Source organism: Fistularia commersonii, chromosome 32 (genome assembly GCF_037954325.1).
Source record: "Fistularia commersonii isolate RoL2024-O1a breed Wild chromosome 32, RoL_Fcom_v1.0, whole genome shotgun sequence".
Classification (NCBI taxonomy): Eukaryota; Metazoa; Chordata; class Actinopteri; order Syngnathiformes; family Fistulariidae; genus Fistularia; species Fistularia commersonii.
Window position 1 is genome coordinate 3,934,698 of NC_141315.1, and position 27,999 is coordinate 3,962,696.

Here is a 27,999-nt window from a genome sequence, read left to right on the forward strand (position 1 = left end):
ATTAAAGAGCGATGCATCTTGAAATGAAGTGTTTTAAGGTAAGAAAAAAAAAAAAAACGGTGCTGCTGCTGCTGCTGCTGGTGTTGGTGGTGGTGGGGAGAGTGAAATTGTCAATATCATTGTAGGAGCGCACTAAAGGGGCGACGGTCCGCTCCACTACACTGAAGTAGGGATGTCTACAGTGGAAGAAGAAGAAGAAGGGGGAGGGTACCACTTTGTCACAGGCTGCTATGTAGATTAACCTTTCAATTAGTTGTTATCAGGTCCTCTCCATGTGTCGGCGCAGGGTCCCCAGCCTTCCTCCTTCCCGTCTTCACACCAAATCACACCAAATCGCTCGGATATGTCGCCGCACATCTTCCCGTCGACGTTCCCCTGATAATGAAGAGGAGTATCCGAGAGGGGGGCAAACTTGAAGAGGTAAAAAAACTACCAGCGAATATTTACGTTAGCTTGTGTGCTCTTCTTCTTTTTTCCTAACCTCCTTTACTCATATGTTAGCATGAAACTTGGTGTTGATTTGTCGTGCGTTTTCGCCCCGCGGCGGTGAAGGTATCGCGGCTTGTTGTGTTTCGGGATTTTATTTATTTATTTATTTATTTATTTAAAAAAATAAAATAAAATTAAAAATTAAAAACAACAACTCGGGAGGTCGTGTGTCCCGATAGGAAAGGCAAAGCCGGGAAATGTGGAGCTGAAAACTAAAGCGGTGCATCATTGAGGAGCAGCACCGGAGAAGAGCCGCTCTCCCGGCGGTCGTGTTAACTTGTATCCCCCCCTGAACGTCCCTTTTTCCGGCCTCCGGGGCTCAAATGTTTCCCCTCCCGGAGACATTTGATAGTTCACGGTGATAAAGGAGTCGTGGCATCATCGCAAAGCGGCCGCGCCGGACCGGAGTCATTCCGCGGAGCCGACGTGCAAACCTACTTTTTTTTCCTCCCCCAGACCCCCCTTTTTTCTCAGTTGCGGCCAAACGTTTATGTTTATCGGCGTTTATTCGGCGCCAAATAGTTTCGGCGTTAAATATCAGGAGAATTACGGCTCCTCTCGGGGAAAGAATAAGAAGCGATGGAGGTGGAGAAGGGAGGGAGAGAAGGAGGAGGAGGAGGAGGAGGAGGAGGAGGGTAAGGCGATAGCTTTCACACACTTCAGCCTGCGGTGTTTAAATACGCCACCTTGAATTTATTTGGGGTGGGGGGGGGTGAGGAAAAAAAAAGTGTGTTCCACTTTAAATCAGCCCTTGACCTCTTGTAGGTTTTACGCAAACGAATGATTGATTTAACAAATAACCAATTAAAGTCTAAAACGAGCCAAATCACTTTCAAGTGTAACCACTGTTTCAAGGAGGAATGTAATTAAGGTGGGCCGGCGTGAAACGGCCCGCAAAGCGGCTGAGATATTCCTCTCTTTCGGGCTTTGCTCGGTCGCCGTGTGTCCGTTAATGTGTTCGTAAGAGGCGATAAGGCGGTGTCGCCGCGGGCTGAGCCGCCGAGTGGAGACGTTACGACCGTTTGAGGTAAATGATATCAACTCGTCACCGACGGTACCTTAAGAGGCGGGTCAATGGAGGGAAGTGACAGACCGCGCAGCCTCTGAGAGGGAGCTCATACATAAAGATTGACATGTGCTTTATCAAACCAGAAATCGGATCTTGTCTTTTACAGCCAATATTGAAGTTGCTAGGGAGGGCGCATTAGTGTAGGTAAGGTTTAATGAGACTCCATTGGATTGTAATCAGCGTCATGTCGGATTCATGTAAACTACAACATTGTAACAAAATGGCGACTGTTTAGGTGACATCAGTAATGCTGGCAACACTGACATTTATCTGCTCAACTCGGCGGAACACAACTCCGGGTTTGTGACTGAGTTATTACAGCTTTGTCTTCGTGTGAAACGGCTCGGCGATGCTTCGTAGTCCGGCCTTAAACGCGTAACGGGAGCTGTCACGGAGCGAACATAGATCGTACATCTGGCGGCGGCGGCGGCGGCGGCGATCAGTTTGTTGTCGCGGACATCGAGCTGTCAAAAGTCGCGTGTGTGCGATCGACGGTTAAACGATCCACATTTCGCCTCTTTTGTGGCCGTCGGGGCGTTTTATCGAACGCACATTTACACTTCTACTTCGGAAACCAAGGCGGCTCGCCGCTCGAAACATGTCAACATGTAATGTTAAAATCTGAAAGCCAGTACGGAACGCTCAATCAGTCGAGGGGAGTGTTCGTACTTTTCCATAAGTCGGTAGAAGTTTCTAGCTAAGCTAGCTGTCACAGTGGGAAAACTTGCTCGCTCCTCGAACAAAATCGTCCTCTCCGAAGTAGCGAAAGGCTTTCAAATATTCGGCGTCACCTGTGGATTAAGTCACTCTTAATTTCATTAGCAGCCATGGCAGCAGTGCATCTGCTTGTATGTCTACTAGGATGTCTTCCAACTTCTGCCTCCATCTGCCTTTTCTATTTGACAATGCTGCTGAAAGCTTGTTAATATGATGCAAATGAGAAGAAAAAGCCACCAAACACTGGATAATTAATTACAAATGTATTTCACTTCTTTCTTTCTTTCTCTTTGTTTGTTTGTTTGTTTGTTTTTTCCCCTGTAGATTTGATCTTGGATTTCATTAACGCACTTCCAGGTCAAGCGGTAACTACGGTCGTGGAATTAATTAGTGCCAACTTTTCCTCGAGCGCCGTCGTGGTCAGATTACCCGGGATCGAGACTAACGTGGACGGCGACGGGGAGCATAACTTTTTGACCTTGTTAAGGATGTGGATGTACACGGTGTTCAGCAACAGAAAGGGGGAATCTGTATGGATCGCATTTTTGTGAATCTAATTGTTCAACCATGGTGAAACTTGCAAACCCTCATTACACGGAGTGGATTCTCGAAGCGATACAGAAAATCAAAAGGCAAAAGCAGAGGCCCTCGGAGGAGAGGATTTGTCATGCCGTGGCCACGTCACACGGACTGGACAAGAAGACTGTCCTTGAGCAGTTGGAATTAAGTGTTCACGATGGCTCTATTCTCAAGGTTACAAATAAGGGGAGCATCTCTTACAAGGACCCAGGAAATCCTGTGAGAGTTGGATCAATCCCGCCTGCAAACGTGTCCGTGCCATCAAAGGAATCTATATGGAATTCAAGTGATCTTCGCCATATTGATTGGAATAAGATACTCAAGAGGGCCATCGAGGGTCTGGATGATACGCACGGCTCCTCACTCAAGAACATCGAGAGGTATCTGAGGAACCAGGACGACCTCTCCAACATCAGTGATAACCCCGCTTTCCGGCAGAGGTTACGCTTGGCGGCCAAGCGCTCAGTTAACAACGGAAGGTTGTTGAAAAATGGCCCGCGGTATAAACTCAGTCTTGGCAGTGCAGAGGGGAGGAGCTCCAGGTGTCCAAGTGCTTCCCCCTTGGTCCTGTCATCCGTGACACTCCTTCCCCATGAGCGAGACCAGGTACGCATAACTCAGTTGCTGCGTTTTCACCTCTTCACCCCCCGCTGATCCTCCCCATCATCCTCTTATTGCTGTGCCTTATGTTGCTGCTACCCATGAGAAATGCCATCGCTTTTTACAGTGAAACAGCCTGGCCAGTATGTCAATGTGTAGACATGGATTTTAAAATGACTTGAAATTTCGATTCAATTTTTGCATGACAATTTTATGGGGGGGACGGGACGGGACGGGACATCTTTTTGAGTTTAAATCAATGCCTTTGTTGCATTTGAAGTGCAGACAACTAGTCCTTTTCATACTTTGAATACATTCTATCTGCAGGTGGTTTTCCTTTATATGAAAAATATATTAGCCTATTATTGCCACGTCAGAGGGATTCATTTCGGTGTTTCCTATGCCGGCATCCTTATCAGCTGTATCATTCCATTATCGGTCAGACTCTGTCTTGACATCAATTACCTCTTGACTTGAGCAGTCTCACACACTCAATATGTCACTTAAGCTATGTTTTGCATTTTTTTTACAACTTGTTTTACGTTTGCAAACATGTTTGTGATTATGGTCTTTGTCATTGGAACTCGATCTGGGCTTATCGGAAGAAGCAACACCGTCCAGAGTGTCCCTTTGGAGTTGTGGTTGTTCTCCATAAAAAGAAAGCTTGGATAACCAGAAAGTCATGCTGAGAGTGTGTGGTAGCCAGTCTGATGTAGGCTTCCCACAGGTTATGTAACTCTAGCCCAATGACCTTAAGGGATGTGGTTTGCTCTCTTGTGAGTAGCAAAGCACCGATGACCAGAATTGAGATATTTTATTTGTCATTTGCCGATACAGAGAACACTAACGTTGCCCTAATAGACAAGCCAAAGAATCCGAGTCCAAGGAAGTATGGTATATATCCCGCACTATATGCAGTCGTATTGACCTTTGTGTTAAGTGAGTTGCCCCGGAGGGAAAGAATATAAACAAACTTCCAGGATGCATTGTTTTCATTGCTTTTCCTGTTTGATGAGGTGGTTACTGGAGCTTGCAGTTATAGCGTTCCTGCTTTCACACACGCTGCCAACAAACAAATGTCTGTAAAATGTAAGCACTGTTGCACTTGCTTTGCAATCTTTACCGTTTTTAACTGTAGAGAGCAGGATCGTTTTTAATGGAAAGATTTGTCTTGGTGCAGCACACCTCCACTTTGATTTGATGCAAAGACTTCCCACAGTTTGTTACTTTAGGTTTATCAAGATAAGCTGCGGTCCAGTCGTTTACACGTAAGTTAGTCTAGTGAAGTGGTGAGCGGTCTCAGACTATAGAGACGTCATCCTGCGCCACACCGGTTTTACAGTGAATAATCAGGCAGCGACACCTTGATACTGCAGCCACAACTGTGACTATGTCTGTGGTCAGGCCAAAAATGAAACCGAGAACTGTTTGGAGACACAGTGTCCTGTGATGGTTCTCATAGCTGAGGAAGGCCTGCTGTTTTCCATTTGGAACAATTCAGCCTATTGCTGCCGGCCCGGTGACATCACCCAGCCAGTCCACGTTTACCTTGCCTTTCAAAGGACAGGACACGTTGGTCCGCTCACTTTCTTTAAGTACAATGAGAGTGTGTGTGCGCTTGTGTGTTGAGAATTACAGATACTTTTGAGGTTAAAAAAGAGCAGCCGTGTTTCAGAGTTTGTAAGAGTCTGAAGAGACTCTGGCAGGAACAAAGGCAAGGAATGAGTTTTTTTTTTTCTTCTTTTTTTTTTTTTCTTCCTGCTGTGTTATGCAACCACTTGAGCTTTCTCTCTGCACTAGCAGTGTTCTAATAGGACCCCACCCCCTCACTCAGGACAGCCTGCTCCTTTGAAGCAGCATAATTTCCTGTAATGTACTTAATTTAGAATCCCCAAGAAAATCATCAGCATCGCTTCAGCTGTGTTTGTTTCTCTATTTTCGCATTTTTGTGCCGTGGCAGATAGTAATTGGTTTTAATTACCAGTCCTAAGAATATTTCTGCTGGAAATTAATTCACCAGTTCCTGGATTAGACATCATAGCTCAGCCAGTGGGGAGACTATGCTGTGAAGTTAAGACATGTTGAGATATTTTTTACACAGTGCATCAGCTTTCACGATTTCATCCACCGTAAACGTAGGCAAGCACAGGTAACTATGAACTCCAGAAACCTGAGGGAAAAACACATTGACAGTTTTGTGTTGGTAGGCTATGTAATGAAAATGCCATATAGGGTTATGTCTCGATAAACACTTCCATTCGGAGTCTGGTTTCCACTTTGCACAATACATGGAATTGTTTCGCTATTACACCGTTCAAAAATATGTTTGATTATTGTTCCTTCTCTGATGTATGACCTTCACTGTTCAGAATGATGTCTGTGCTGACTCTGACTACAAGGTTGTTTTCACATGCATCTGCTTGAGGCAGAAAAGGTGGTTTTCCACTGCAGAAGGAACTTGAGGCACACACCAGGTGGAGCAAATGTTTACAGGAACGGCCCCTAATCGTCCCGTTCAGCCTCTCCGTTTCCATTGCGATATAGAAACTGCAATGATCTGAGTCACATATTGTCATGCAGAGATTGAGAAGTTCACCAATGAAACCTACTGCTATCTTAAACCAGGGCCAAAATGCCTTTTCCCCTAAAACTAGCCACAACTAGCAAAAGATGAGCAAAGTGTAACACATCACTGTATTGGCTTCGTAATATTGGTAGATATCTAGTGGTTGTCCTTTTTGCACTGTAGATCTATCATGGGGTCAAAGACCCTATAGATTAAGTATCTGCTCCAAGGTAGTATTTCTGAGTAGACATAATGTTCACGGTGCAGGCCGTTATCGGGTACTCCTGCAGTGTAAATTTATAAAGCCCTTAGTCTGAAATCTGAATTAAAGCTGCATGCAAACGCTGCTTTTAACATTAGAATTTTGCATGAAATCCAAAGGCATCCTTTGCTTAAAGTCTTAGACATCTGTTTGTCAGTTTCACTGATATTCTTGCAATTTTAATGAGGAAAATTATAACAGTAGTCACAACTCTTCAGGATTTTAGCAAAACGAAAACCACATCAGGCACTAATTATAATTCAAATCATGTATTTTTCAAGTTTGTTTCAAGTTACTGAAAACGTGTGCTGAAGACTCGAAGCTTTGCTTAGAAATCCCACGGACCTTTTTTTTTTTTTGTATTGCTCTGCAAAAGAAACATACAGGGGGCACAGTTTCAATGCTAGACAACTTTACTATTTAAGAAGATAGACATCTGGCTAATTAAACAACTGATTAACATGTAGCTCAACTGGCTTAATGGAGTAGCACTGGCTCTTCACGTTGTTAGAGAGTGTCTTCATTTTTGTGTGAGAGAAATGACTAGCGTTTCTTTAAATTGACCGTCCTTCGAATATTTGTACAACTAAGTGGTGTCTCAGGAAACATCAAGCTCTTCGCACCCATTAATTAAACTCTGATTTAAGCTTAAGTTATATCCCACGAACATTTCAATCATCTCAATACTAAAAAATCAGGTATATGAAGCTAGTGAAGCGTAATAGGTGGCAGCTGCTAACTGAACGGCTCAGAAACGGCGAACATTTCATTCTGCCCATTTCATCTTCATGACTGAACACGAACCAGGTTGTTACTGACTAAAAGTAATCAAAGATACATCGTACACCAGTCATTGATCTTACTTAAATGAGATGAAAAAGCACAGCCCTTAGAGATAAATGCACAGTAACTTATGTTATCGAAACACCCCAATGTCATCTATGGGCCATTGGTTGGATCTTGAATCGGTGAATGCAAACAGCCGGCGATGAAGGGCAACGTCAAATAATTCCCCCTTTCTGTCTGTTAAAATGATGGATGATCAGCTGTGAAAACATGTGGCAACAAGGCTCTAATTATTTGAACTATTTGTAGAATATGAACAGTCTTTCTGAGACTCCTTCCGCACAATTTTTGTAGACCCAACTTACATGTTTCTGAGCATGGTGGGTTTTTGAATCAGCGTACAATTAAATGTTAGAAACTCTCTGATTACCTATTCACTCATTCCCTATGGTATAGCACAAACGTCATTTGGGGTCATAATGATACTGCGTGCACAGCAGTTAGCTTCTAATTCCTGTACCCACTTTAAAATATTGACCTGGCAGGTTTGAAAATAGAGTAATCATTAATGTGGCAGTAAACTCTTCCCCCTGCCATAACATCTAATTGATACAGCACCCAGGAACAAGGACCAAATTTCCAGCGTGTGTGCTTGCTGCATTTCCCTCGGGGATGATATGGATGGTGTAACAGGTTGAAAGGATAGTCTTTTCATGCGTCTATTGACATATGGAAAAAAGATTCTCCTTCATTGAATCGAAGATCGGCAGGTGGTCAGGTCAGGAAAAGTAGAGATTTGGAGGTCAAAAATTTGGCAGAGACGTGGATGCCGATCTGCGTCACAGAACCCAGGATCTAATTATGTGCGTCCCCAGAGCTCCAGTCAATAGACCAGGCCTTAGTGTGTAAACTGATGATGAGGTACGTTATTTATGGTCACACCCCGTGAGTGTTATTTTCTGTTAGGAACTTCTCAAGCGGGGAAGGAGTCAGACGTTTGTTTAATGCTCCTCTTGGGCCCTGCATATGTGATCTCATTTTTAAAGGTACACCATATGAACGTCTCTGTTTGAGGTTACTGTGGCCATAATTTCAGCCTAACAGTGGTTCTGTTTTTCATTGGCTGCATTCTAAAGACATGACACTAAGTTTTACCCAGTTTCCTCCCTGAAGTCATCCTCTCCATTCTGAATTGTCAATGTGGAAATCCTCTTAAATCTCGAGTTCATATTTTACCTCTCCTAAAGTTCACAAGTAAGCCTTTAAATGAATGTTTGCGCTGAGACGTGCAGCATTTACAGTGGATCATGGCTGCATCAATGAGGGCATGTTATATTGTTGAGGTAATTTGATTACATGCTGGTTAATCCTTTCAGAGTTGAGTGTTGGCTTTAAGAATTGGATTAAGCCCTTAAACAATGATTACTATGATCACTTGTTATTCATAAAGGAGGTGGATCTCAAAGGCAGCATATCTCTTAGGACATGATCCATCGATTCCAGTCTTTTTTACTGCGTGTTCATTTTTAATATTCTTCGAGCTCATACTTTTTGTCCACGTTTCTGTCTATCAGAATTGATGTATGTTTTATATTATTGCCCAAACCAACCTGCATGCAGAAATCCCCAAATCTTATCAAGATTTTCAAAAAGTCTGAAAACAAACAGACTTTCAGCCACTACATACACAGCTTGTTCTCGTTTCTGTTTTTTAAACAGTTTGTCCATGTTTGTGTTCCCACCCAGCACCGGGTTGACCCCATCCCAATATGCAGTTTCTGTCTTGGAACGAAAGAGTCGAATCGGGACAAGCGGCCAGAAGAGCTGCTGTCCTGTGCAGACTGTGGGAGCAGTGGTAAGTTTTCACAAGCATATTGTAGCCCTGAGGAAGCTGATACCATATTGGCATTATTCAAAATCAATGATGCGAGTGGTTACATGATAAAACATTTGCTTGAATCATCACCATATTTTACAGAAATTCTTTTCTGGTATCAACTGCATTACAATATGATGAATGGTATGAAAATCACAGTCTTGTATTCACGGCACTGAGCCATGTTGCGTATTGTGCTCTATTACTGTCGCTTACATAGAGCAAGATGTGCAAATGTGCAAATTGTGTTTTCATTTGTTGTTTTTTATTCACTCTTAATGTATTTGCTTGACACTGCCATCTGTGCCACACAAAGACAATACAACTTCAGAAATCTTTTCTAAAAAAAGGTTGCTTTTTTTTCAGCTGCTAAATTTAAAAGATACCAAAGTGATATACCACGCTGACTCTGGGAAGTTGTAAAATGCAAGTCATTAGTTCATGTATATGTGAAGTGGTTGCTGGAAATTCAGCTGACCCAATTCATGTGTAGCCAGGTAGAAAAGTTAAGGATTTTTTTTTTGTCTGAAATACCTGAAAAATCATTGCGCTTAATCCTATCAAGGTTAGCTGCTGTAAATCTAACATCTCCATTAAGCGGTTGTGCTTATTGATTCGCAACGTTGCCCGCCATCATCAAATATGTCTGTAAAGCTATCTCAGCATAAAGGTTATAGAAAAGTCTGCAACGGGTTGACAAATTCACATCATCTCTCAAGATAGTCTATCATCACATCACGTAATCCAGCCTGGTATCAGCAGCTCACAGCATCCGCTAAGGAGATGTCATATTCTTGCTGCGGATTTTTTACTTATCTTAAAGGGATTTATTGGAAGAACAATGCTGAAATTGAGTGGTTGAATGGATCCAAAATGCTTCCAACTCTCTCTGGGCTCCGAACGGGGAGATACTCCATAAGTGGTCATTAGAATGTGAAATAACCTAAGTCATTTTCGCTCAATTCAGTCTTCCTATAGAGAGCACGAGGAATAGGGGATCGAAGATCAAAGCGTTTTTTTTTTCCCCCACAGCTGAACGGTAGCATTTCGCTTTCTTTTCTTTTGTTCCAGACCAAAATGCTACCTCCCCCCCCCCCTTAAAATTACCACTGCCAAGGAGTCATTTATGTCTGAACAATTATTTTTAAATGCCGTAAGGAATTGTTCTCCTGGTGACATTTTTATAGCTCAAATTTGACTAACTAGCGTTGAGGTGGTTTTCATTAAGCACTGGTAGTGTACACAAATTGTCCTCTCACTGTAAAACAGCTGTTTTACAACCATGAGAGGGAGTCGGGTGAGGGAGAAGGCAAGCTTTTACATGACTTTCATGGATTGGCTTCCATTAGAATGAGTGCTGCTACTGTTTCTGCCTCATTAAGATCAAATTATCTGTAATTAGCAGCTCAGATGTTTGATCATACTGTTTTTAGACCCAGCTTGTGGCAGAGGGGGAAAAATGTGTAGCGGACATACAAGCCCGCTATTGTATGATTACATAATATGTTAATATTTAATCTGCAGTATGGTGGAAAGCTTTGACACTAGGTTAGTGATATTGTTATAATGGACCCATGTTGATATGCGTTTTCAATTTTCCTGAAGGGCATCCGTCATGTCTGAAGTTTTCCACTGAATTAACGTCAAATGTGAAGAGATTACGGTGGCAATGTATTGAATGCAAAACCTGCAGCTCCTGTCGAATACAGGGGAAAAATGCTGTAAGTATGATATTACACTTAACACACAGTGCATTTTCAGCGATGACAGCTCAGAGGTGGATCCCATTTTGTGCATCCCTTAGGAGTTGTTGGTTTTCCCTCTGATTTGCACAGCCTCTCGTCTGCACAATTGGTCTTATTTTCTCCAAAAGACTTTAAATCATGGTGGGTGTTCATGTATGCAACGGGGACATCCCTTACACATGCCTGCTGTTCCCTTTCAGGATGAGATGCTATTCTGTGATTCATGTGATCGGGGCTTTCACATGGAATGCTGTGACCCGCCACTTTCAAGAATGCCAAAAGGTGAGGTTATACTCTGTCTAGCTTCTGTGTTTTCCTTTCTGCTGTCAATTCAAAGCCTCCTCTTCACAGATGGCCGTTCGGGGCTGTCACTCAGCACGCAGAGAGGCAGCGGTGGCTTATTTGGAGCTTTGCATGCATATCAAATTATTCCAGCGTCCCTGGGGAGATTTGCTATCTCTGGATTACAGCACTGACCCTGCTGTGAGGCTTGTAATGATGGTGCACGTACTGTAGTAGGACATTTGGCAGGCAATTCATACAAGTCATATAGCTTTGCTCAACAAGCTGACACAAAGTCTATTTCATTGGACAGAGAATTGACCCAATGTTTTTCTTATGGATTTCCGCTTTGCGCTGAGTAATTGATTGTCATTGTGAGCTTGTGGGATTCTTGCCAGCTGTAGGTATTAAAGGAAATGTTTTAAATGAATGTACTGCATGTCCTCCGAATTGATGAATCCAACCAACAGTATTCTCTATGTTTGGACACCTCCCAGGAACTTGGATCTGCCAGGTCTGCAGACCGAAGGAAAATGGGAAGAAACTGCTCCACAAGAAAGCCGATCAGATCAAACGTCGTTATGCAAAGCCAATTGGACGGCCCAGAAATAAGCTCAAGCAAAGAATGTAAGTGTGTGATTATTAAAACATCTGGCGTCCTTATTTTGTTTTGTCCTATTCACAATCGCCACATTGTTCCCACAAAGTTAATTGCAAAGTAATGTTGCATGTTAGGGTCAAAATGTAATAAGTGGATTTTTTAGATCATCACTAATAATGTCAAATAATTACAATATATATAAATGAGAAAAGTAGAGCCAGGTTGCAATATACTGCAGCAACCCATAAACACATTTCCAATGGCATAAGCACTTACCGAGAGCAACAAAATCTTCAACGTTGCCATTATATGACAGTGAATTATTTTTTTACTCGGCTCGGCTGAGCTGTATTTGCAAATGTCTTTCTCTGTACCACCGCAAAAAAAAAAAAAAAAAACAAAGAAAAGAAAAACATCGCACTATTTCTCCCATTAGGAAATAAAGGATTTGTTTAGACAATGTGTGTGTTTATCTGACCCAATGATCACGTTTGTTTTCTCTGTAGGTCTGTAACCAGTGGTGATGGTTCCATGGTAGCACTTGGAGGATCACCTGGTAGGGGTCAAAAGATTACCGTCTGTACCACACCTTCATCTGGTCATGCTGCATCTGTGAAGGACGCCAGAGACAAATTGGCTGTTGCAGACCCCAGTTGTGCGGTCGACGCCACCCAATTCACCACTTCCACTCCCACCACCACTCCCCCTCCCACGCCCACCTCCACCCCAGCTACACTCACAGTTAACAAGAAAACCAAAGGGCTTATCGATGGGCTTTCCAAATTCTTTACCCCCTCCCCCGTGGGGCGTCGCTCGCGAGCTGTATCAGTAGAGTCTCCTGCCAACCCGTTGAGCACTAGGGACAAGGATCAGCCCAAACTGTCCAAGCCACCAGAGCCGTTTGTCTTTGCTGCTCACGCCACTCAAAACATAATGCCCTCCGCACTTCCTCCTGCTCCCACTTTGCCGGGATTTAGCCCACCGTCACAGGTGTCCAGCAGCTCCACTTCTGCTAATTCACCCCAGAGCTCTTCCAGCCAGTCTAGTGTTCCTTCCCTGAGTAGTCTTTGCAATAGCAGCCAACTTAAGGGACTATTTGACGGACTCTCACACATTTATACTACTCAGGGACAGTCACGAAAAAAGAGACTACCTTCCTACGCACCGCCTAAGCGCCTGCACCACAAGCAGGAGTCACCCTTTTTGTCCAAAACAGGGCCCCAGCGCCTTGGAAAGACCGAGTTTAATAAAAATCGGTTAAACGCCACCACAGCTGGGCCAGGCCGACCCAGAGGACACCCATTTAAGTTGGTTAGTCATTTCAAACGTAACCCCTTCCTTAAAAAGCACAGGACACTAGGCAGGCTGAGGTATAAAGTGAGCCCCCAGAAGGGAGCCCCCTCACCAGGAAAGGGAGACTTGACAGACGGAAGAATTAAGCCTGAGAATAATCATGGTAAGCAAGGCTCGAAACACCAGCCAAGACTGCGTCGCCACACCTTAAGCTTCTCTTTATTTTTTAAAGCTTGACACTAATTTTTGTTTCCAAACTAGAGCTAATCTTTTCTTTGAGAAGGCACCCTCAACATCCTAACAGACTAATCTTCTGCCTAATTTGAATTCTTTTAGTTTCTTAACCCAGTTTCATTGCGTTTTGACTTGGCTGCGGAGTTTACGTGGCTTCCATCCTCTTGCCCGTTGGCTTTTGTCATAGTGCATGGCCCACTAACTCCCTCATGTTGCTCCTCGCTCTGTCCTTGACCCTCTCCAATAGTTTATACATTGTAGTCACAAGCTAAAAAGGTTGCAGTAACACAGGTTTTCTCTCTCACCACGCCACCACCCTTGAAATCACTTTCTCCACTCTCTTCCAACAGTCAATAGACACTTAGAACCCAATATTTCACCCACCCAAAGTGACTCGCACCCAACCTGATGATTATAACTAGTGCAGTAACACTTTGCATTTTACTGTGTGTCAGAGAGAAGTTCAAATATGGATAAATGTCTTGTTGTAGAATTGTGACTATAAATTGCAGAAAACACTACCTACCCAGCACATTTCCATATATGTTAATGACACATCAATCCCGCTTGTAATGGGTTTTTGTTTGGTGGTTAAGTCGTGGTGTTGATGTCTTTCATGAAATTACTGCCTGCTTTCCAACATCAGCTGCTTTTCATGTCAACACTTGCTCCCTTCACTGCATCTGCTTCTTAATTCATGGGAAACTGTCTTGGTAGATGACTAAGCACATGAAAGCGGTTACGCAATTAGAGTGATTTAGTTTCACTTCATTACATTAGGGATTTTCATATAAACATGCAAAGATGATACATTATGAAATTCCTCTGAGACTCAAAGAGGCTCAGCAGCAATACTCACAGTATAAGCACATTTGCATAGAATGCATTTATGAGATTATTCAGCCACGGCGGCTTCAGCCAGGCCGGTATTGATGTGTTGATGTTGTGTTACTGTGCCTGTAACAGCCCACAATGGGGAGCTGCGAGTGAAGCAGGAGTCCCCTGCCGATTTTGCTGCCATGTCCAGAGAGCACGTCACAGAGGAAGACATTGAGACATTCACACGAGTCCAGGAACTTGCTGCACAGGTGATAACATTTTGAAATATCCAACATCTTAAATGCAAACTGCAGTTTCAGACTTGACTAAGCGATCTACCATTTTTCACTTATATACGTTCAAGCTGAAGTTTGGGGGTGACGTGGGCTACAAATTGATATTGCTAGGAAAGGATTCTTCGGTGACGTATCATGTCCTGGGGCTTCTGTGCAATGGATGATGCTGTGTCTCGATGATGGTTTTTTTGCTTGTCAGAGAATTTCAAAATTGATAAAGGCTATATATCCAGGTATGATGAAAGGTTAATTCCCCACACCAGCAACTTATTTCAAGTATAATATTATTTGGCCCACAATTCCCTGCGGCAGAAGATGGATGGATATTATTTGGGAGTAAAACAGACACTTGGCATTTTCCCACAACCGCAAAAGCTCAAGGATGTTAATCAAGTAATTAGCAACTTAAATCACCAGATAAAATCAAATGAGATCAAATAAATGTTGATATCATCACATACTTCAAAGTTCAACAAATCTTCAATAAAGGAAACTTTTCAATAGATTGTACAGAAAGTTATCATGGTCATCATATGAATACCTCAGCGTTTTCTTTTCAGAGAACTGGACCCATGATGAACACGGACTCTATACGTTGCCCTGCAGTCATTGAGTTTGGAAAATTTGAAATTCAAACCTGGTACTCGTCACCTTACCCACCTGAATATTCAAGGTAATTTTTTTTTTATGCCATGAGCCGGGTTCTTTATTCGTTTTTTTTATTGGAAGAAATCCATTTTATTTTGAGCCATTTATAAAACTTCACTGTCCTTCTTGCTACCCTTCCTTTTGTCTTTTACAGATTACAAAAGCTTTATCTGTGCGAGTTCTGTCTGAAGTACATGAGAAGCAAAAACATTCTCCAGAGACACACAAAGAAGTGTGGCTGGTTCCACCCGCCGGCCAATGAAATCTACAGAAAGGATGACCTTTCCGTCTTTGAGGTCAGCTTCCTTTTACAGCAATGAAGCAATAACTGTATGCTGCACGAGATTCTCCTGGATGGGTTCTGGGAGGATGAGGGAAAAAAATGGGACTATTTGAACAGTGTCCTCTTGGTCTTTTTTTTTATTTTTTTTTTTTATTCCGTGTTTAGGTTGATGGAAATGTCAGCAAACTATTCTGCCAAAACCTCTGCCTGTTAGCCAAGCTTTTCCTGGATCACAAGACCTTGTATTATGATGTGGAGCCATTCCTCTTCTACATACTTACAAAGAATGATGAGAAAGGCTGTCATCTTGTGGGCTATTTCTCTAAGGTAAGAATTACAGAGTAATTATATGGGAAATGAAGGAATACTGCGCATCATATTTGAATGATTATACTAATGCGTGGCGACCTAGAGCTCGTTTTACCATTTTTGTACCCTAGATGTAAGTTATAGGATCGTCAAATGATTCATGTATTCAAGCTTCTCAGAGTTGTCAGACTAAGAAATAGCAAGACAAAATTTCAGTCTTTGTGCAATCTTTCTCTGATGTTGAAAAAAACAACATCAATTTAAATCAGCAATTGAAAATAGTGGTGAAAATTGTCTTTAGCCATAGCCTCAATTTGGCTATAGACCTATCATTTTTATTCAAGTCTCTTCAATTTTTGTATGGTGCTCATGTACATGTTCACAGCTTCAGACAAGGACAATGGCAGGTGCCGTAAATTGCCGGCTTCAGCAGAGCTCTGACATACTTGATCTGTTTCTCCTTCCCTCAGGAAAAGCTTTGCCAGCAGAAGTACAATGTCTCCTGCATAATGATCATGCCTCAGTACCAAAGGCAGGGATTTGGAAGGTTTCTTATTGATTTCAGTAAGTGCCCTAATGTTTTTAGACTTCTGAACTGACTTTTTTCTTGGTCTTTACAAACAATTTCAGATTAAGGAATGAGTTTGTTGCTTGTGGCAAGGTAGTGTTATTTGTATAAGGCTTTGAAGTGCCCTAATCAAGAGCATTCACGAACTGTGCTTAGGCAACCACAGAAGATTAGGAATAAGAAACATCACATTCTGTGAGCATACATTATTTAATGGCCAGTAGGATTTCACCAAAGCGTTGCCTCAAGACCCTTTTTTTTTTTTTTTTTTTTTTTTTTTTTTTTGACAGAAAACAGAAAACTTCTGTCTCTTTGACTTCTGAGCAACTGCCAACGCTGCTCATTATGTTTAAGCCCGGTAAACTTGACATGCACAATCTCGAAAGTCGTATGGCCGTGCTCATGAAAACAGCCGAGGCTATAGTTGTCTCTGTGTTGAGGTGGGCACTCTTTTACCATTGCATTTTTATTACGAATGTTTCCTCACAGAGTTTGCGGGGGATGAAGGGAAGGAAGAGGAACAAGTGTGGGCAGGGCTAGCGGTAATGGAGCATAAGATTTCCTTCTCACTTTGGGAAACATTGAGACACAGAGATGCGAGAGGATCTGTGATATTGAGAATGCTGATAACAAAGACAGGGATTAAGGGAGATTGAACACAGCTGAGTTCTGAGCTCTTTGAAGACTTTATTGGAAAATGTAGCTTTAGAGCTGGAAGTTGTTTGGATTAACAGATTTACTGTTATATTGGATTGCATTAGAGGAACGCTTTGTCTCAGGTAGCTGCAAGAGCACAGCATCAGTGAGAGCCTGTGTGGAAAATGGGCCCATTCAATTTCTAAGTCAAAGCCCCCCAGAGCAGCTTTTTTATTTTGTTCTAATAATCATAGTATACTTGTTAAATGACACGGAATAGATTTTATGGAAGTTCCATATTCGGTGCTTGTTGTTTATCGTCACGGGCTTAGGTTTTAGTGGCGAATATTTTCATGATCACTGAAATATTATATGTTCCGTATTCAGTGATTAGAATACCTTGTTTGGTTCTCAGTTGTGAGTGCACATTAAAAAGCATTAATTAATTTCATGCCGTTCATAATAGATGACCCTTGGCAGGGTGGCTATAAAACTAATTACACACAGATACATATTACTATTGGGTTTTTTTTTTCTTGTGCAGTCTCTCGAGAGCAATGACATCCAGCTGCTTTTCTGTTATGATGTCCCTTTGTTCCCTCTTTACTCGTCTATTTCGACTTCCTCGGTCGCCCTTGCCGGCGCGTATCGTAACCTCCGACAGAGATCGAGGGAGGGGAAAACTGATTGCCCCTCTTCTCTTTCTATTATTTGAAGGTAGAATCTAAACCATGGTTCAGTGGATAGGTTGGGATTGAAATGCAATCTGAAGCAACCTATTAGCAGTCTCTGGCTTTACTAAAGCATTTTGTTTTTGTTTGAATCTTGTCTTTTTAGGTTACCTTCTCACCAGGCAAGAAGGACAAGCTGGCTCCCCAGAGAAGCCACTGTCAGATCTGGGTCGCTTATCCTACCAGGCATATTGGAAAAGTGTCATACTGGAGTACCTTTATAAGCACCCAGATAAACATATCAGTGTTAAAGGAATAAGCAGGGCCACTGGGATGTGTCCACATGACATCGCTGCGACTCTTCAGCAGCTCTGCATGATTGACAGACAGGATGGCAGGTCAGTTTCCAAGCTGCGGTCTCGTTCAGCCTGCGCCGTCACTTCTGTGTGTTGTTTGACTTATCCAGGCCAACGGGTATTTTTAACAGCGTATCCATTAATGCTGCTGAATATTGACAGAAGTAAGTCAGGTTAAGCACCCTAAGGACATAAGAACCCGCTGTCCCAAAGAACTCATATTTATGCTTCTATTTAACCACATATCACCTTCTGCCCATGATAGTGTTTCACTCTGGTGTGGACATTACCTCACTGTCATTTCTGTCTGTAACCTAGGATTGTGTTGATCAGAAGAGAGCGTTTGATACAGAGGCACATGGACAGATTGCGCGCTAACCCCCGTAATAACGAGGTGGACCCTGACTACTTGTGTTGGACACGGTCAACAACAATCAATGCTGTCCTGTCTGAGGAGGAGAGGGAGGCAGAGATGGATGTAGGCTTCTTTTCATTTGTTTGGATTTGCCTGCTTTGCAAAATATTGGCTTGATTAGTTGGGGAGTTCAGAAGGAGGACATTAACAAGCAAAGCATTTTCACTGTCAGCAGGCATGTAATGTTGTGCAAAATTGTTCTAAATCAGTTTGCCACATACTTGATAGCACAAAATACTGCATGAATGGCAATCTTTTTAGGGTTGCTTAAGATGAGTTATAAGAAAACATCCAATCAGGATGTTGCTCTTATGTTTAGAGGGATGCTGCTGTGATTCATTTGTCACGGTGTTAAATCCTACATCTTCTTTCCCCATTGATATCATTGCTCAGATGTTTGAGTCACGCTTGCACTTTTCCCTGAGTTGATGCATCTCGTCTGTTTAATTACCAGGCTGAGCGGCTGAAGGAGCAGGCCAGTTGCTGGGAGAAAGAGGAAAGAGAGAGCTACATGATGACTCACGGTAGCAGGCAATCTCTCACCAAGGTTCATTGCAAGGTTCCTTATAGAACGTATGAACGCCGCCCCGCACCGCCCTGGACTCGGCGCATCCAGCATGCAGAGGATTTTAGTGACGACGAACCTGTTGACGATGACGACTCTGATGGCTCACCACCCATCTTGACAAAAGCCCACGTGATGCTTTCGGCAAAGAGAAAGGTGACTTGTCAAAGTGTCGGGCTATGTCATTCACGCTTCTTTTGTATCCCTATAAGTCAGCTGTTTTTCCCACATGCGATTTTTGCATTGATTTTGTGGACCGTTGTTTTTTTTTTTGAACAAAGCAGAATTAAATGTATATCATTAGTTCTTTTCCTTTATTAGAGATTTCTGTGTGTACTGAGGCGAGGTGGAAAGGTTTGATAAATATTCATGAATTCAGTGCAGGGTTCAGTAGCTTCCTCTTGTCATCTGGAGCCTCCCCGTGTGCCTGCAGCTGTAGATAATAGATTGTGTTTTCACTGCTGGTGTCGAGACTGCGCAGGCTAAACCTTGTACTATTGTCAATGGTCATGGTTAATTTACTGCCCTCCTCTATGTTTCTCACATCTGTTCTGTCTATATGGCACTGCCCCCTTGTGCTGGAGATAATGTTACAGGCGCCTGCATGATGCTAAGGACACATTTTCAATATAATCAGTGTCGAATTCAGAATAGCGGTAGACGTGTTGGTTTATTTAGTTCAATAGTTTTGGTATTGATTTAGCAATTATTTGTCTTGTGTAGGATTTTGGAGAGGGGAGCCGTTTGCTGGTGATACCCCTGGGAAACAACTGGAGAATGTAGACTATAGACTGATAGACTGTGGTTTCTACTTACTCTGCTGTTCTAATTTGTGGTTTTCCAAACCAAGCTGCATTGCTCAGACGTTTAGTCTTAACAGTGTGGTTTTACATTTTTTGCTTAGCACGAACGTCTGAATGGAGGTCACGCTCCTGGTGCCCTAGTTTTCATTCTTGACAAAACTGCCGGAGGTTTCGTTCAGTTTTTCAATGTTTCTTCTTCATTTACGTTTCAGAGAACGATTGTGCTAAAGAAGAGAGGGCGTAAAAGAAAGAGAATAAACAGCAGCGTAACAACCGAAACCATTTCTGAGACAACGGAGGTGCTGCACGAGCCGTTCGAAAATTCGGAGGATGAGTGTCCCATGCCCCTGCTGGAGCGTACCTGCAGAGTAGGTGAGCTGGATGAAGAGGAGGAGGACGAGGAGGAGGAGGACCAGGAGAACAACACAAAGATCACACCCATGAAACGTCGGAGAGGTCGCCCAAGGCTTATGAAAAATGCACAGAAAGACAATCTTGACCATTGGACAGAAGGTAACGGCACCCATTGTCAAACCGGACGGCTCGTCGCAGTAATTCACGTAAAAATGTTCAAACCGAATGCGGTGACAGAACACTAAGATCGTTGTATCTTTTTAATCTGCAGGAGCCGATATCCTTTCCAAGAGACCCAGCAGACCTCGTCCAATGAAACGAAAGAAAGGGTGGCCCAAAGGAGTAAAGCGGGGTCCTCCTAAATGGAGGCTAAAGAATGAGCGCAAAATGGGTTTCAAGCTCAACCTTTACACGCCTCCTGAAACTCCCATGGAAGCGGAGCAGCACCATATTCAGACCGAAGAAGTGAAAGGGGAATCAGACCATGACATTGTCAGAGCTGTGGAGAGCAGCAAAACAGTCCAACGCTCTACAAGTCCAGATTTATCGTTACAGGAGCTCAGCCCTGAGCTCCCGGTCCTCGTTGATCATCACTCCGAAAAGTCAAGCTCCCCCGAAGGTTCGCCGGTGGCTTCTCCAGTGTTCTCGTCTGCCGCCTCGCCAGTTGCCATGTCCCCGAGGCACGAGGACAGAGGTGACTATCCAGAACAACCTGAAGACGACCAGCAAGAAAGTGAACATGAGCAGGACTACCCAGCCAAAGATGCGGAGCCTAGTACCGAGGGTGTCATCTTATTGGATAATGACAATGAGGAAAATGAGGAGGAGGAGGAGGAGGAGGAGCAGCAAAGAACTCAAATAGAGGATCAGGATGCTGATGATGAAGATGATAGTCACAGCAAAATAGCCGAGCCCGAGAGCAGCAAGTTAGAGTCGGATCAGAATTCGAAAGAAATACCTAAATGCGCTCAATCTTTTTTAGATCCAAAAGAAGACAGTGACTCGGCATTGAGTCAGCAAGGTTCTACAGTTCCGTGCAGCGAGGCAGAACCAGCTGCTGCTGCAGAAAGCATTCAGCATGCAGTGGCAGAAACAAAATTAGCAACACCACCATCTGCAGTAGAGGCAGTCTCTTCAGTAGCAGCTGCAGACTCTGATAATCCTGTAGACTCTGAGTCAGAGGAGGAGAGCACGCCCAGTCCCTGTGCAGATCATGCGCCTACACAGCCTGCGGAGAGGCCAACTCCCAGTCCTGTGCTGAGGGAGAATCCCCCGGTCTGCACAGAGATCGACTCTGAGACGGCCCAAGCTGTTCAGTCCTTGACACAGGAGGCCGAGCGGGAGAATGTTTTCCAGGAATGTGTGGAGAGCCAGGAGGCTTGCAGGAACCTGCAACCCTATGCCCACGTGGCCCAGAGCCCCCAGCTCACACCGCTGGATGACTGTCCCCAGTCAGACCACAGCAGTCCCCTGTCCTCTGCACCGTCACACCCCAGCCAGTCGGTACGCTCTGTCAACAGCCCCGCTGTCTCCATTTTGGAGAGCGGTTACACTCAGATTAGCCCTGACCATAGCGCAATCTCTGTGCCATCTCTCCACAACATGGAGACCAGCCCCATGATGGATGTACCATCTGTGTCAGATCATTCACAGCAGGTTGTGGACAGTGGCTTCAGCGATCTGGGCAGCATCGAGAGCACCACAGAGAACTATGAGAACCCCAGCAGCTACGACTCCACCATGGGAGGCAGCATCTGTGGGGCAGGCCCCTCCCAGAACAGCTGCTCCTATGGCAGCATCCCCCCAAGTGGCTTGGCCCAGAGCAGCTGTGCCGTGAGCCAGCAAATGGCCGCCGTCAACCCGGGCAGCTGTGGGATGATTCAGCAGAACAGCCTAAGTTCCCCGCCGCACTGCAATGTCAAGTCACCACAGGGCTGCGTGGTGGTGGAGAGGCCTCCCAGCAATAGTCAGCACAGCCAGCACAGTCACAACCAGCGCAGCCAGCACAGCCAACACAGTCAACACAACTCCCACAGCAGGCACGGCCCACACAATCAGCACAGCCAACACAATCAGCATGGTCCACACAATCAGCTTAGCCAGCACAGTCAACACAATCCTCACAACCAGCATAGCCACCATCACAATCACCATCTGCAGCACAATCAGCTCAGCCAGCACAATCAGCACACTCAACATAACCTTCACAATCAACACGGTCAGCACGGCCAACAGGAACCCATGGCTCAGTGTGCCATTACCACCAACTTCGCCACCACCATGCAGCTGGCAGACATTCCCGAATCTGGCAACCCAAACTTTGCTCTCTACGAGAGGATCAACCACCAAGGGGAGTACGGCGGAGGGCACTACACGCAGTCGTCGGGCCTGAGTTTGGCGAAGCTGCAGCAGTTCACCAACACGTTCATGGATCACCCTTTCAACCATTCGGCCTCACATCCCATCACATCTTATGCAAACACCCCTCCGCTTTCGTCTCAGCACTCCAGTTTGGTCTCCTTGTCGCAGACCCCGCATCGAGTCCCCAACCCACAGGTGCAGGCCACCATGACCCCGCCCCCGAATCTGAGCTCCCCGCCAGCCATGATGTTACAGCCCAACATGGGCATCCCGCCCACGCAGCGAATCCAATCCCAAATGACCTCCAAGAGTCACATCTCAGCACGCTCCAAGTCTGCCCCACTGTCGCACCACCAGCAGCAGATGTACACCCGGCCGCCGCAGACTATGGCCATGCAGGCGCCATCCAGGACGTTGGCCGCCATGCCGCGCATGAATATGAGCGTGAACATAATGCCGGCGCCGGCCTACAATGTCAACTCTATGAACATGCCCTCCCTCAACGCCATGAATGGCTACAGCATGAGCCAGCCAATGATGAACAGCGGCTACCATGGAAACCATGCCTATATGAACCAGTCACCCCAGTACTCTATGCAGATGGGCATGATGGGAACACAGCCATACCCCCAGCAGCCCATGCAGGCTCCACCACATGGCAACATGGTGTACACTCCAGCTGGTCACCATGGTTACATGAACACGGGCATGTCCAAGCAATCGTTGAAAGGGCCTTTCATGAGGCGGTAACTGACCGCAGGACTAAGCTGGTTCTTCTAACGTGCATTTTGCTGTTCAAAGATGCACTGATTTGGCCTTGTTTTCTTTTTGTGTCTCTTTTTGTCCTCGTTTATGACGTAAAAACCAGCAGCAGCACTTGGAAAGAATGCAAAAATTTTCATCAACGTGTAAACTTTGAAGCTAATGTTAAAAAAAAAAAAGAAAAAAAAAAAAAAAAAGTATTTTTGTTCCTCCAGATGGGAAGCCTTACATTATTATAATGAAAATCTATTTAATTAGTGTTAATGTCTCTGATGTGTCTTTACAGCAGGCAGGTTCAGAGCTCTGAGGTAGAGTTCATCATGGTTTTGCAGTCGTGTAGCAGCCTCAATTGAAGCCATTTAATGTGCCTGCTACAAGTGGAGTTAGTGGCTTTTGAACCTGTTCAGTGTATCTGTCTAACAGTGCTGACAATTAGTTTGTACTATACTCATGCCTTTGTATATTTAAATTATTGTACGTATTTTGTAAAGTGACAACTAGCATGCTTCAGTCTCTGTTAGTGACAGTGCATTGAGTAGTACTGTACAAGTGTTGTGCTTAATAGCAAGCCATTTTAAGGATATCTGGCCTTTATTAGGTTTCCCTCCACGGGAGAAAGATGAAACTATATTTTGTTAATTCTAATAATGTAAAAAATGTACTTAGTCCTGTTTTCTGTTCGGTTGGAGAGGTTTTATTGCTATGTATGTATAATTCTGAAGTCTTTTGTAACAGATCTCCTTGAGGCAGCTTTCTGTTTGATGAAGCAGACTGATTTCTGTCAAAGTAACAAAGCATATCTCAGTGTTTGTACCCTGAAAATTCTAAAACATTTCAAAATGTCCAGAAGTGTGGCAGAATTTAAAAGAACTAAATGATTATAATGATGAATAACAATAAAGAAAATATAAATTTAGTCCAAAGTTGATATTTTACATAATGCCTTTAAAGCTACGTTTTCATTCCATCTGTAGATTTGTTTTCTATCTTTATAAAATGTTGGATTTATATTTTACCGAAGTGTAGAAGAATAGAGCCTGTGAATAGACCAAACTAAGCTAATGAATTGCATGTAATTCGCAACTTGTACTTGTGGTTTTGTTTATATTGCTCTTTTGTAGCCTTTGTACCTGTACAGAGTTGCTGGTAAGAATTTGGGGAAATATCTGGCTATGTGCACAAAAATAGGGCAGAACGACATTCTTGTATTTATGACTTTTCTCCTTTTGTCAGTCACTTAAAATGTTGTACATTTTAGCATAAGAATAAATTATGATTGACCATGTATATGCTTGTTCCCCTTTCATTGATCTCACGTAAGATGGATCAGAATAAGTACTGAAATAACATTAGAATTCAGGTATGTGTTTTCACATCAGAAAGATATTTTTAAATATTTACTTATTTTTAAATAAATCAAAAATGAAAATACTTAACTATTTAAAGACTTTATTTATTGGAACCCCACCCCCTAAAATAGACCTTAAAAAGAAACCGTGGCGTTCAGAAATGTCACAGATGAAAAGTGAAATTGTAATGTACAAAAAAGTACAATGGACAGATCGACATGCAGGCCATGTGTTGGGTCTTTGGACTGACGTGAGAATAGGCCTGGCTATGTGTCCTCTTTAGCCTTTGGTTTCTCTTTATTATAATTGTGACGGGATTTAACCTTCTCCAGGCAGATGTTGCAGATTTGCGACAGCCAAATATCGGATTTTTCCTGCAACTACAACTTAATTTGAGCCTGAGAGGGTTAAAGTAGCATTTTACGGGACCGGGGTGAAATTAGAAAAAATACAAAAAAAAAACAATACTGTGATAACATGAGACTTTGAGGGATGTGAGATCTGAATTGGCCTTTTCAAACATTCCTCTGGATTTCAATTTTAAACTGTCAGGTCTCTCAGATGGTTTTCCTGTGAAGTGATTGCTCACAGTAAATTCTTGTTGACTTCCATCAAAAAGGGATGTCTCAACTTGTCTGACAAGTCCATTACTCAGCTTCTCTCTGCAGGTGACCTCCTCTTCTCCAGGAGGTGCATGTCCAGCTCTCTTAGCTGCTTCAGGAAGCCCCAGTTTGGTACGATGCGCCTGCGGGTTTTCACCTGCTCGATGGCTTCGACCAGCGTCATGCCCTCGCAGATCATCAGGTAGGCCAGGAAAAGCGTGGCGGAGCGACTCCTTCCCATAACACAGTGAACCAGCAGTTTACCTGCAGGGTCATAAGTCGCACTATTAGGAAATTCTTTTGTATTTGTTAAAACTAGTCATGACATGTTGATTTAGACTAAGGTCCTTCTGGCGAGTGGCTTCTTGCTTCTGCGTGCGGCAAAACTTAATAAGTAAAACCACGGCCCTGTTGTGAGACGATACCCTCCTAATGCTAACACATTAGCTATGATGTTAGCTATGATGTTTGGTCATGTCGGTGTGGCTAAAGGTGCTAAACTAGGTTGACAAGCAAACACTTGCTGAACATCTTAGGTCGGCTGGCTGAGTAAAAGTGCGCCTTTTCCAACTTCTTGTGAAATAAGTCCAACAGGGCCGTAGCCTCAGCTATCCTTGTCCGCCCAGTGCATCAAGACCAGTGAGTAGCAAGTGTTGTGGCCAAAAATATCAGAGATAACAATGCCAGCCTAGAACGTCTGTAGCTAAAAAGCAAAAAGCAAAATTAGAAACAGATATTAGATATGATTCTTCCAAGGTGAGGTCGGCACAGTTTAAATGCTTCTGTTGACTGCTTGTAGCTGGCACGGTAATGGTCTTGAATTTCTTTTTTAAGCTTCCTCCGCAAACATCTTCTTCCTCTTTTTCCAACTAGCTCCTTATACCGGAAAGCAGGACAACAAAAAGAGCCAAGAGTTTTTGTTGTCATTGCCTCAGGTTACATATTGCAGAAAAAGTGGCAACTTCGAACAACTGCCAGGGCACCTTTGCACTCATTGCCACCCGATTTTCTTACCAAAACAATGATGAACAGATACTGTAAATTGTCTTCAGTGAAAATGAAAGTAGAAATTCAGCTTCATCCCATAACCACAGTAAAAAAAAAAAAGACTTTTGTAGTCCTATCAAGTATATTTGTGTTGTTTCTTGACACATGCTTGGATCGACACAAATCCCCAAGACTTAAGGTGTATGTTATTTTAATAAATCACTAGACGCAAGTTTCCTGCTATTCCACGGGCATATTTTCCCCATTTGTTTGTGTTCTTTTATTACAATCATCCTCAAGAAGTATGTATCACATCTGCAGGACAGGCTTTTTATCAATTCAGAAATCTCCCTAGTTAGATGCTTCCTGAAACAGTCAGATTCTGAGAAGCTGGTTGCATATTGGGATTTTTTTTTGTTTGTTTGTTTTTTTTCTTTCTAGCAGAATGAAAACACTGCACCCATAAAGCAGGTGTTACATAAATCCAGATGAGTGAAAAGGCTTCATAGTCATTATTGAGAGCAAGCAAGAAACTTAAAAAGCTCTTACATTCTACTGTTTTGGTCCCCAAGCAAAGCAAATATTTGATTTTGAAATACTAATTTTTGCCCATAATTCCTATTACGTTTGTGAACACTTGCACAGACAATGCTAATGAGTTCATCCCGCGAAGATCACTTTGCTGTAACCAAATCAGCTGACGGCGCCTTCGGTCATAATAGTCCAGTTCTCTGGAACTCTCAACCACAGGACTTTACGTCCCCCTCCAGGCGAACATTTTGTTTCTCTTCTTGTTTTGACATCTGATTTTACAATCTTCTCTGTTTAGCAAATGATGCTTTTGCAATAGTTGTTTTTGAGTACTTCGATCAAAATGCAAATTTTTTGAGAGTCAATGCCTCCAAGCATGATCTATGACAACCCACCCTGATCCATTATCCAATGCATTCGGATACATCTTGTATCCAGAGGTTTAAACCTGTTTTTATTAGAGTATTGTGGCAGGATTCTTTTCCTTTAAGTGGATCAAAAATAGCTTTTCATTTCTGTTTTTTTTTGCAATAGCTAAGCAATATCTTTCACAGATTGAAAGACCGTTTTCCTTCTGTAACAAGTATCATTTATACAATAAATCCCTTTTAAAATAGTGTTTACATTTGTACAAACATATCTTGTAGATATGCTTGAGATTTTTTTTGGTCACTTATAATTGTATTCTAGGCGGTTTGTTTTCATCTGACATTTGAGCGTTTTTTTTTTAAGGACGAAGTTGATGTTTACATGAAATTGGACAAATACAGTTTGATATTCTGTTTCTTTTTCTTTTGTTATGTCTGTTTTTCTTACTCTGAGAGTTGCTCAGTGTTTCTTCTATAAATCGAGCGGCAGAGAAAAAGTATTGGCTGAGGTCAAAGGTCGTGACATCTTCAGCCTCCACGCCATAATAGACCACATCCATGTCGCTGTAGTAACCAGCTCCAGTGTCCACATTGTTCCACGTTCCCTCTGCAGCATTCAGTATGTGTGTAATCCCCAACCTCTTCAAATTATACTTGTCCTTTGCAGTCTGCCTGTGGAGAAATAGCGTGAATACGATTTTAATCCTTCAATTCGTTTATTCCCGTCGGTCCTTATTCTGCTCTTTGACTTACTCGTCTCCGATGTAGACGTTGGGCCAGACCTCGTTGACGTGAGTGTAAGCCACACTCCCACGGTTCAGGATTTTGTCCAGCTCGTAGCCCCCAGGTGTGACATATTCATCCACTGAGCTGGATTCCTCCCTTGCCTTTGTAGCATTTATCTCGGTGCCGGTCTTTGACTTGTGAGAAGTCATTTTCTTACCGCGACTTCCTGTCACTCATGATTTCTGAGCTTCAGAGAAAAAAAGAATAACTCACTTGCTTTTTCCCTCAATTTTCCTCCCTAAGAAAAATACCGTTTTGTTTTTATTGTTGTTTTTCTCCCCCCATGCATCTTGCAATGCAACTCACCAAGAGGCTGAAGTCCTTCAATTTCCTGCTTGAGAATTTTGTTTTTATCATTCCGCCAGCTTGTTGTGAAGCTCGCCTGTAAGGCAGAGCATGGTGAGGTTTAATTCTGGCAGGCTCAAGTCAGG

General features: G+C 43.3%; 2 protein-coding genes across 5 annotated transcripts; one reads left to right on the top strand and one right to left on the bottom strand.

Moving 5' to 3' along the window:
• The first annotated feature begins 244 nt into the window (after positions 1–244).
• On the top strand, positions 245–24,232 carry kat6b (K(lysine) acetyltransferase 6B). 4 transcript variants are annotated; one of them, XM_086139568.1, is made up of 17 exons: positions 245–420; positions 2,600–3,460; positions 8,815–8,923; positions 10,550–10,665; positions 10,890–10,971; positions 11,469–11,598; positions 12,079–13,028; positions 14,066–14,187; positions 14,775–14,887; positions 15,017–15,158; positions 15,311–15,472; positions 15,925–16,018; positions 17,496–17,727; positions 18,004–18,163; positions 18,555–18,821; positions 19,681–19,981; positions 20,094–24,232. In XM_086139568.1, exons 2-17 carry the CDS (start codon positions 2,843–2,845, stop codon positions 22,931–22,933), a joined length of 6,438 nt encoding a protein of 2,145 aa, XP_085995694.1. In that variant the 5' UTR covers positions 245–420; positions 2,600–2,842; the 3' UTR covers positions 22,934–24,232. The 4 variants fall into 4 exon arrangements, with proteins under 4 accessions (XP_085995694.1, XP_085995698.1, XP_085995695.1 ...); XM_086139572.1 differs by having other exon boundaries at positions 249–420; positions 12,079–12,128; XM_086139569.1 differs by lacking the exon at positions 245–420 and adding an exon at positions 1,717–1,857.
• Positions 23,617–27,999, bottom strand: LOC147215173 (dual specificity phosphatase 29-like). Its single transcript, XM_086139573.1, has 4 exons — positions 27,875–27,999; positions 27,536–27,755; positions 27,231–27,454; positions 23,617–25,160 (listed from the first exon to the last, which is right to left on the bottom strand). The coding sequence occupies exons 2-4, from the start codon at positions 27,715–27,717 to the stop codon at positions 24,946–24,948; spliced, it is 621 nt and encodes a 206-aa protein (XP_085995699.1). The 5' UTR covers positions 27,718–27,755; positions 27,875–27,999; the 3' UTR covers positions 23,617–24,945.

Coding starts and splice junctions, on each gene's coding strand:
- kat6b (XM_086139568.1), top strand. CDS start 2,843: ATGGTGAAACTTGCAAACCCTCATTACACGGAGTGGATTCTCGAAGCG. Junction 11,599..12,078: donor AATAAGCTCAAGCAAAGAAT/GTAAGTGTGTGA, acceptor TTTTCTCTGTAG/GTCTGTAACCAGTGGTGATG. Junction 17,728..18,003: donor ATTGACAGACAGGATGGCAG/GTCAGTTTCCAA, acceptor TCTGTAACCTAG/GATTGTGTTGATCAGAAGAG.
- LOC147215173 (XM_086139573.1), bottom strand. CDS start 27,717: ATGACTTCTCACAAGTCAAAGACCGGCACCGAGATAAATGCTACAAAG. Junction 27,455..27,535: donor AACGTCTACATCGGAGACGA/GTAAGTCAAAGA, acceptor ATTTCTCCACAG/GCAGACTGCAAAGGACAAGT. Junction 25,161..27,230: donor AACACTGAGCAACTCTCAGA/GTAAGAAAAACA, acceptor ATGACCCTGCAG/GTAAACTGCTGGTTCACTGT.